The 9,781-nt window shown below is 38.6% G+C and overlaps 1 protein-coding gene across 1 annotated transcript; it reads left to right on the top strand.

Moving 5' to 3' along the window:
• The first annotated feature begins 24 nt into the window (after positions 1–24).
• mrto4 (MRT4 homolog, ribosome maturation factor) lies at positions 25–7,627 on the top strand. Its single transcript, XM_072586452.1, has 8 exons — positions 25–267; positions 435–493; positions 2,172–2,275; positions 6,298–6,379; positions 6,603–6,670; positions 6,792–6,943; positions 7,071–7,147; positions 7,334–7,627. The coding sequence occupies exons 1-8, from the start codon at positions 240–242 to the stop codon at positions 7,427–7,429; spliced, it is 666 nt and encodes a 221-aa protein (XP_072442553.1). The 5' UTR covers positions 25–239; the 3' UTR covers positions 7,430–7,627.
• Positions 7,628–9,781: the final 2,154 nt, after the last annotated feature.

The raw sequence follows: 9,781 nt of genomic DNA, 5'->3' as shown, positions 1-9,781 counted from the left end.
AATAAACCTTACTTATTATATCTGAGTCTGACGTCTCGCTGTTGATTTAATCCCGAGTAAATATACAGGCAGAGTGAAGGCGCCATTAATCCCATAACACCCTGGGCAAGAGGGTCCTGAACGTTCGGCAGTTGGCGGGCGTGTGGAGGCAACACGTTTTGTGACTTGGAGCTGGAAGAAAGAGAGACCCAGCCCCGCACAGCCGGAACCAGGAGAGCAAGAGACCCGACTCCGACACCATGCCGCGATCTCGGCGTGACAAGCGGGGTAGGGGCTTAAATCTGGCCTGGGCCGAATTATTATTATTATTATAATATTTGGTCGAATTTAGAGTCGGAGACTGTCCACAAACCCGGACTCAGAACCTAAATAAGTTCCAGTCTGAATAGTTGGATGGTTTGACAAACTCATTCCTTTTTGTATTATTTCTGCAGTTTCTTTGACTAAGACAACGAAGAAAGGATTACAAGTTAAACAGAACCTGATCGAGGAGGTGAGTTAACAATGTAAATACTGTCGTTTTAGAGTGGCGTCCAATCCATCCCGTTCTCTGCACCCATCCCTCGGACACAAACCTGACCTTCTGTGAGCAGTGTTTTCCCCACCACACCTGGTCCTGGAAAACCTTTCAAATAATTCCCAACTGTTTAGTCTTCAGCCCACGGACTACCAAAACGTTGATAGGTCTGTCGATTTGCTTAAGAACGCTTCACCGTCTTTTTATTTATCTCTAGTAAAAACCCTCGCTATTCTTCTCGTGGAAGAACTCCGTGTTCTCCACAGATCTGGTTGGATCCTAACAAAATAATCCTTGGCTTGTCGGTTTCTAGTTGTCTGTTTGAATCCCTTTTATCCCTTTTTTCCTTGGCTCTACTATTCCTCACCTCCCAAAGATCTCATGAACTACAGACTGTAATATTTGACCAACTCTTCCAATCCTTGCTCGTGGAGTTAAGAATCTCATTATCCCAATTCTAGCTCAAAATCGGTCCTTCCATTTCCTCTCCACTTTGTTAATTCATCATACCCATTACATAGGCTAAGGCAGAAACAGTAACTGTAGAACAATACAGCGCAAAACAGGCCCTTCGGCCCTCTATGTTGCGCAGACCTGTGAACTATTCTCGGCTCATCCCCCTTCACTATGCCACCATATATGCCATCATAGATGTGCTTAAATTGTTTAAATCTCTCTAATGTGGCTGAGCTAACTATATTGGCAGGTAGGGCATTCCATGCTCTGAGCAAAGAGCTATCTACTAAATAAACATCTATGCCTATTCCAATGCTGCATTGGTTACTGCAAACCTGCACTTCATAGACCATTTTCGGACTTACTCCAAATCACATTTACCCATCATCAATATACATGCTAACTTACACTGGATCCCTGGTTCAGCAATGCCTAAAATTTTTCATGCTAATCCTCATGTTCAAATTTCTTCATGGGCTCACTGTTTCCTATCTCTAACCTTTGTTCCAATGTTACTGGCTATGCGCTTGGCTGTTGAGTTCCAAAGTTACACTTTTTTAATTCTTTAAAGGCACCTTGTAAAACCTAGCTTTGGCCAATCTTTAGTCACCCACTGTGATATCCTTTTGTGAAACTAATAGCCCTGTATCTAATGCTGAGTGATAGTCACGTTAAGTGTGTTTGGATACTTTCTTTTGGTCAGGAAATTATAGGCTTATACAGCACAAAAGCAGCCTTTTTGGTACAACTCATCTGTGCCAACCAGTTATCCTGAACTGATCTAGTCCCATTTGCTAGCCTTTGGCCCAAATTCCTGTAAACTCTCCTCTTCTTATCCCCTTCCAGTTGCCTTTTAACTGTTGTAATTGTGCCCACTTCCACCACCCCTTGTAGCAGCATGTTTGATACATCACCCTCCGTGAAAAAGTACCTTTTTTAAATCTTTTCCCTCTCAACTATGCCCACTCCCCTATCCATGCCCCCACAATTCTATAAACCTCCATAAGGTTATCCCTCAGCTACCTACGTTCCAAGGAAAAAAGCCACACCCTATTTGGTCTCTCTTTAAGAGTTGCTTTTATGTGCAAGTTATTAAGGTTAATTAATTCTTCACTGAAATTAATAAAATATCTGGTGGAATACTAATTAACTATGTTGATAGTCTATTTGAACCCTTATTGCTGGTGTTTTTTTTAAGTTACGAAAATGTGTGGACACCTACAAGAACCTATTTGTCTTTTCTATTGAGAATATGCGGAATAACAAGTTGAAGGATATGCGGAGTGCTTGGAAACATAGTCGGTGAGTATTTGACATTAAACCTCCTGCCCCAGAGACGTATTAACTGAAGTAGAATGGATACTCAGACGTTTGACACTAATTTTTATTTTTGGTATGTAATTTTGGAATCTTGGAATAACAGAAGCCAATGATCATCTTGAGCCCATTTTGTCATTGCATTACATTGTGGCTGAGCCGTGTTTTAATTCCAGTCACCTTTCATGTTTTTGATTCCTTGTGCATCCAGCAGTATACTATCTACAAGATGTACTGTAAAAAATTACCAAGATTCCAACATAACGTTGTGGATGTATCTACAACAAACGAATGGCAGCAGTTCAAGCTGTTCACCACCACCTTCTCAAGGGCAATTAGGGATAGGCAATAAGCTCTTGGCCTAGCCAGTGAAGCCCATATTCCATGAATGAATAGAAAAATATGCAAGTAGTTAAGTAGATAATTGAGGTTAATTGATCAATTGACTGGGTAAATGTAAACATAAATTAACAGGCAGAACTGCTGTCTGAAATGAAATGTAAGATTGAGTAGTTAATAAACTCTCTTCACAAAGAAAGGTTCTCTGTTTCTGTCTCTCCAACTGGTTTGGATCTAAATTGATCCTTTTGCAGAGAATTTTTACTTTTAAAGTGAAGATGGAAAACTAACTTCTTTTTGGACAGAAGATTGTAGCTGGAGTTAAATTTGAGAAGAATGACTAAAACCAAGTCAAAACATAAGGGTCTGGTTTCCCACAATGTCTTGTGAAGCTGAATTGTGTGGTAAATGGAAAAAATAAGTTAAGATATAAACACAAGTTCATCTTTTTTTTTAAAAAAGGCCCTAGCATTGTGACTTTTCTACTAGAAACAGGATCAGGTGTAAAATATTCTTAGAATTAGCGGCTCAATAATTGGACACTGATGTAGGTTTTGAAGTTCTATTCAAAATATGGACACAATTTAGAAGAAATATGATCCATTAAGTATACCTGAGGCATGGTCAGCCTTTAATAAATTTAGAAAGAAAGTTTGATATCCTAAAATGAAACTGAATGGGATTTGACAGATTATATACAAGATTGTTTGTTTGTTTGTTTTTATTTTAGAAAAGCTACTTGGGAATTCCTAATTCAGTTCTTGCCTTTCAGTTATTTGGGATGTGTTTAGGTATTGAAAATGGATAGACTCCTAGCTTTAATTGGAGTTAGATTTTCAGAAACAAAGATGTGTTTGGAAAACATATCAGTAACTTTTTGTAATTTTTTTTAAAAAGGGAAAATGTTCAGCCTTATCAAATTTCATGGCTCATATACTTGGAGTCAGAGGTGTACAGCATGGAACCAGACCCTTTGGTCCAACTCGTCCATGCCGACCAGATATTCTAACCTAATCTAGCCCCATTCGCCAGCTCTTTCCCAAATCCCTCTAAACCCTTCTTATTCATATACCCATCCAGGTGCCTTTTAAATGCTGTAATTGTACCAGCTTCCACACTTCTGGCAGCTCATTCCATACACACAACACCCTCTGTGTGAAAAAGATGTCCCTTGGTCCCTTTTAAATCTTTGCCCTCTCACTCTAATACCTTGTCTGTTTATCCTATCCATGCCCCTCATAAGTTTATACACAAACAATGGCGGCTGCTGTCTTGGCAGCAATGCAAGTATAGTTTATAACCACCAATATGAAAGGAGAATCAAAATAAACCAAGTGGCAATGGAGATTCCTCTAGCAAATAAAGCAAACAACATAATGTAACAGTAGACTAAACTCAGGAATGCCTCTAAACTATTCAACAGATGTTTTTGATGCAGCTTGAAACACTTATGTCATGAATTATTGCAAACAGATGTACATACGGTTTGGAAGGTTCAGGATGAGATACTGGTGAGACCAATCAGGCAAGGGTAACTGCATTAGTTAAGGCTTTTCAGCCTAGTAATGCATGTTTTAACCACAATCGCATTGAATTACACTGTGTCGGATAGTATATACATTTGTAATGCATGAAATGAATTGGTTAAAATGTTACTTAAATAGATTTTGAGCAAGATAAATTAAAAGGGAATTTCAGAAAAGAAGTCAGGTTTTGGGGGCTTTTTAAATATCAGTTAAACTTTTAAGTAGAATAAATCCGGAATCAACAGCACCTGGAAAGTTTTTTGATCACCATCAGGTTGTCCCAGAACAATTTTCCATCTGGGGAAAATGAACAGACCAGTAAAGAAATTTGATTGGACAGTTACACTTGGATGAGACCAACTGCCAGTTATGACATTGAAACTAAATTGTCTGATGAGACATCCTACTGTTGAGGAAATTGAAAACATTAAATAAACTACATTCAAAAAGGAGCACATTAGTGATTCCAACCTTGGGTGACCCAAAGATGTGAAGCTAATCCTTTTTATAGCAAAACTTCATATGCATATGCCAATTTCTTGTATGGCAAGATTTATCATCTACTTGGGAATGAATAGACGTTATCTATTATCTTGGGAATCCATGAAAATAAACATTAGTTAAAAGTATGTAAGCTGCTGAAAATTTGAAATTGATAGAAGATGTAACTACAGGAATATATTTATTCAAAATTCTAAACTAAATCCTAATATAAGTTTTCCAGTCTGAGAAAAGTTTATCTATAATGTTTTGTGGACAACTGTTCTTTTTGGGATAACTTATGTTCAAAAAAAGGTGTCATTTTTTTAAAAAATGTTGAGCATTAACTTTGCCATTATAACAGGATTCTGAGAAAGAGATTTCTAAACTGAAGTGTGTTGGTACTTGTTAGCAGTTGTCAGAATGTTTCTCAAAATCTGCTTGCTCTATAGAAATTGCTGGAATTCTTGAAGATGGATATCTGACTTTGAGGACTTCGAAAAATGAGAGGAAAATATCAATTTTTGTCTCAGTCACTTTGTGATTAAATCTTTTTTGTTCAAAGAAAGGGGACCATGAAAGGCTTGTATTTTATAGAATATTAAAAAATATAACTTTGATCAGTTGTATTATAAACAATGGAAAATCATATTTACCGCTAATAGTTTTGGTCAGGGATTGGTTGTATGTCATCAAAAGTTTTTTAAAAAGATGAGGGATTTATTTTCTTTCAACCTGATATAATACCTCCATTACCATCAAATCCTGAGGTGAAACTTGAACCCAGGCCTTCTAGCCAGAGGAAGGGACACACTACCACTGCAGCACAAGTTATTTTAAGTCTATCTGTTCAGATATGCTGTTACAAACCTCATGGATAAGTGAGACTTGAACCCAGACCATCTGGCTCAGGGGGAGCTGTCATTGCATCACATGACTTTTTTTGGATAAGAGGGCAATATGTTAATATAGCAAGTAGTTAAGCAAATAATGGGGGATTAATCAGTCATTTGACTGCGTAGACAAAAATGGGAGGTTGTTGGAATGGCTGTGTGCAAGGAGCTGTTAGAACTGAGTGGTTAATTAACTCCACCCACAAACAACGGTAACGCAATTTCTGTCTCACTCACTTGACTCCATATCGGCACCTTTGTGCCTACCTCTGACGTAAATCTTATCAGCTTCAGTTGTGAGATCTCTGTGACTTTTCAATTCCAAGATGCTCTTTTATTTTGGAACTAAGGCAGTGAAGTCAAATATTTTCAATGTGAACGTCATATTCCATCTGCCATAGATTAATCTATTTACATACCTATCACTGTCCCTTTCGAGGCTTTGTATTGCTACCTACATTATTTACTGTGCCACCTAGTCTGAGCAAACTTAGATATGAGGAAACAAAATACTGTGAATGTTGGAAATCTGGAATAGGTTCAATAAAAACAAAGTGCCACAGAAACTCATGTATGACAGCATCCGTGGAAAGGGAGACAGTTTGACACCTCTTCTAAACCTACTGAACCAGTAGTTATATTCTGTGAATTGAGTGCATGTTCATTATCCTGATTGGTGAAGAGGGAAGAGACAATTACCTCAGCAGGTAAATAGCTTGACTATCAGTTTTGTTTAAACGTGAAACTATATTGTTCTCTGCTTGAACAGGTTTTTCTTTGGTAAAAACAAAGTGATGATGGTGGCACTGGGAAAAGAACCAGCAGATGAGTACAAGGATGGTTTGCACAAGGTAAGCTCTCTGAGTAGGCCATTTATGAAACCAGTGAATCTTCTTTTGAGCCTATATTTCCAGAAGCAAAACTTGTTTGGTTTTGTCTCATGTTTCAAGTTTTTGTCTTGCTTAATATGTGATGAAAGGTCATTGTGAAACAGTAATCCTGCATTGCAATCTTCTAATGCAGCCTGATCTGAATATTTCCAGCATGTGCAGAATTTGTTTTCTCTCTCTCTAGATCAGTAAACAGTTGCATGGTGAAGTTGGTCTTCTGTTCACTAATCGAACAAAAGTGGAAGTGATTGAGTGAGTCTCCCAATGTGTGTTTTTTTTTGTTTACTTTCTTTGACCTACTTAAGCTGCACCCATTCCTTTTAACTTTTTAGTCTTTCTACTGAGTAATATATTATCTTGCTCAAATCAATAGGTGGTTTGATCAGTACACAGAGTCTGATTTTGCCCGTGCTGGGAATATAGCTACAATGGCTGTTACGCTAGATGCTGGGCCCCTGCCACAGTTCACACACTCCCTTGAACCACAACTGCGACAGCTTGGGTTACCAACCTCTCTGAAGAAAGGTATGATGGTAAACATCAAGTTATGCAAACTGATCGTGAAGAGTAGCTTTTGACTTTCATAGAGAAAAGAATAAGATTCAGAACAGTCGGCAATAATTGGATTTCACTTGTGGTCTCTCTCTCCTAGGTGTTGTGACATTATTATCTGATTATGATGTTTGTAAAGAAGGTGCCTCGCTGACGCCTGAACAAGCACGTCTTCTGGTTAGTCTTTACTTTCAATAAATAGCTTGCAGGAATTGAAGTCACTATGATCAGCTGGAATCTGCTGTTAAGTTGAAAAACATATCTGCAAGTCAAAAGAATTCTCCAATTTTCAGTATTCCAATAAAAATACAAGTATGGGTGACATGGATACTGATTCCCAATTGTTCACTGTCTTTTCTCCAGAAATTGCTTGGTATTGAAATGGCAACCTTCAAATTGACGATAAACTGCATGTGGAACTCTGAGACTGGTGAATTTGAGCAACTGACAACTGATTGATGCAACAAGCAAAGGGTGGAGGAAATGTATGAAGAGTAAGAGTGACCGAGTGCAAGTTGAAGGGCTGAAGCCTGCGTTTCAAAAGTGGCAGTTTTCAGTGACTAATTAACAATTTTACAATCATTTGGGAAACAACTGTTGCAAATGTGGGCACTGAATTAAGTGAGCATTTTTAATAAAGTTTGGAACTTCAACAGATTTATTGGCTGGGTCTCATCTACTGATGCAAGAGATGTGCAGTACTGCAGTTAATTGGTATGTACTGATCTTGGAGGAACTTGTTAACATGAAGATCCTAACATTACAAACAAAAGAACCATATGTAGATATATATAATGTCCTATCCAAGTTCTTAACTGCTAATGAATGTCTTTGAAATGTCACTTTTGTGACTACTGGGGAATGCAGTGGCATGGTGTCACTAGATGTGTGCTGGGAATAGTTACAGTTGCTCTTACACACAGCCACTTTACACTTCACTTTGTCTTCAACCACAGCTGCCTCACTTAGGTTACCAACCTCTGAAGAATAGCAATAAGCAATGGTAGTTCATGGAAACTAGGAATGACAGTAGTCAGTATTATTCCCAGTTTCTGTTGTTACAAATGAAAAGTGAAGACTTGGAATAATAAGTAGTAGCTCACTTTGTCAATCTATAACCTGTTTGACCACTTTGCAGCTAATGGATGACATTGAAATGTTAAGATTGGGGAAAGCAAGAGTGTAGTAGTATTGTCACTGTCCAGAACCCCAGGCAAATGTTCTAGAGGCTGGTTCTGAATCCTGTTGTTACTTGGTAACACTTGAACTCAAAAGGTGACCATGTAACCATTGTTGATTGATTTAAAAATAGTGTTTAGGGATACTCTATGTTCCGGTCTGGCTAACTCTAGACCCAGAATTTGGCTGCCTGTTAACTTTATTCCGGGTTTTAGAGATGGTGATAAATGCTGGTCTAGCCACCGTCTCCCACATTTCATTATTGAGCTTATGTTTTTGGTAATGTCCGAGCCACTTTAGGAGCCACAAGGTGCTAGGACCAGTTTCTTCAGCGTGGGGGGGGTTGTTTGCTGAAGAATAGAACATTCTACTCTATAAAAGAGACTAGAGGCCTTTTCTATGCTTTCACAGGTAGCTAAGATTGTTACGAGGCCACCATCTCTCAAACTACAATGTTAAAGGATTGTAAAGGGAATTTATGGGAATAAAATCCTATTGTGAGAATTTAATTTTAATGACTAAAATGCTAATCTTAAAGCTACCAGATTATCATAACAAATGTGGTTTTATTCACTAGTGTTCAAAGTTTGGGAGAAGTGTCCTACATGGGATGAAATCTGCCATTCTTATCCAGTGTGCTGCAGATCTGGAATAACCTATATGATTTGACTATTAACTGTTCAATGCAAGCAGGATTAGGGCCAATCAAGCATAGTAGTGGGAAGTTGTGAGTGGAGTCGGAGGAGATAGGTGTTAAATGAATACTTTCGTAAGTATTCACACTTGAAAAAGACAATGTGGTCGTGGAGAATACTGAGATACAGGCAACTAGATTAGATGGGATTGAGGTGCATGATGAGGAAGTGTTAAAAATTCTGGAAAGTGTAAAAATAGAAAGTTCCCCTGGGCCAGTTGAGATTTATCCTAGGATTCTCTGGGAAGCCATGGAGGAGATTGCAGAACCTTTGGCTTTGATCTTTATCAAGTTTTGAGAAGATTTGTAGCTCAGGCTGAGGTTTTGGATGTAGGTTTGCTCACTGAGCTGGAAGGTTCATTTCCAGACGTTCTGTTACCCTACTAGGTAATATCTTCAGTGGGCCTTAGGCAAAGCAATGCTGAAAATTCCTGCTTTCTATTTATGTTTTGGGTTGGTGATGTCATTTCCTGTGGTGAAGTCACTTCCTGCCCCTTTTCTCAGCGGTGCTAGATGGGGTCTAACTCTGTGTTTGTTGATAGAGTAACAGTTGCTATGCTTATAGGAATTCTTGTGCATGTCTTTGTTTGGCTCGTCCTAGGATGGATGTGTTGTCCCCAGTTGAAGTGGTGTCCTTCCTCATCCGTACGTGAGGATACTAGTGAGGGTCATGTCGTTTTGTAGCTAGTTGGTGTTCATGTATCCTGGTGGCTAGTTTTCTGCCTGTTTGTCCAATGTAGTGTTTGTTACAGTCTTTGCACGGTATTTTGTAAACGACATTAGTTTTGTTTGTTGCCTGTATAGGGTCTTTCAAGTTCATTAGCTGCTGTTTTAGTGGGTTTGTGCCAAGGGGTCTGAGTAGTCTGGCAGTCATTTCTGAGATGTCTTTGATGTAGGGGCATGGCTAGGGTTTCTGGACGTGTTTTGTCTGCTTGTTT

The sequence above is a fragment of the Chiloscyllium punctatum genome, chromosome 16 (genome assembly GCF_047496795.1).
Source record: "Chiloscyllium punctatum isolate Juve2018m chromosome 16, sChiPun1.3, whole genome shotgun sequence".
In the NCBI taxonomy this organism is placed as follows: domain Eukaryota; kingdom Metazoa; phylum Chordata; class Chondrichthyes; order Orectolobiformes; family Hemiscylliidae; genus Chiloscyllium; species Chiloscyllium punctatum.
The sequence above is the reverse complement of the archived record's forward strand: the minus strand, read 5'-3'. Positions and strand labels throughout refer to the sequence as shown.

Bases quoted from the DNA above. Each gene is read 5' to 3' on its own strand.
- mrto4 (XM_072586452.1), top strand. From the start codon at position 240: ATGCCGCGATCTCGGCGTGACAAGCGGG. The intron at 494-2,171 runs GTGAGTTAACAA...GTTTTTTTTAAG, and splicing joins AACAGAACCTGATCGAGGAG to TTACGAAAATGTGTGGACAC. The intron at 6,671-6,791 runs GTGAGTCTCCCA...TCAAATCAATAG, and splicing joins ACAAAAGTGGAAGTGATTGA to GTGGTTTGATCAGTACACAG.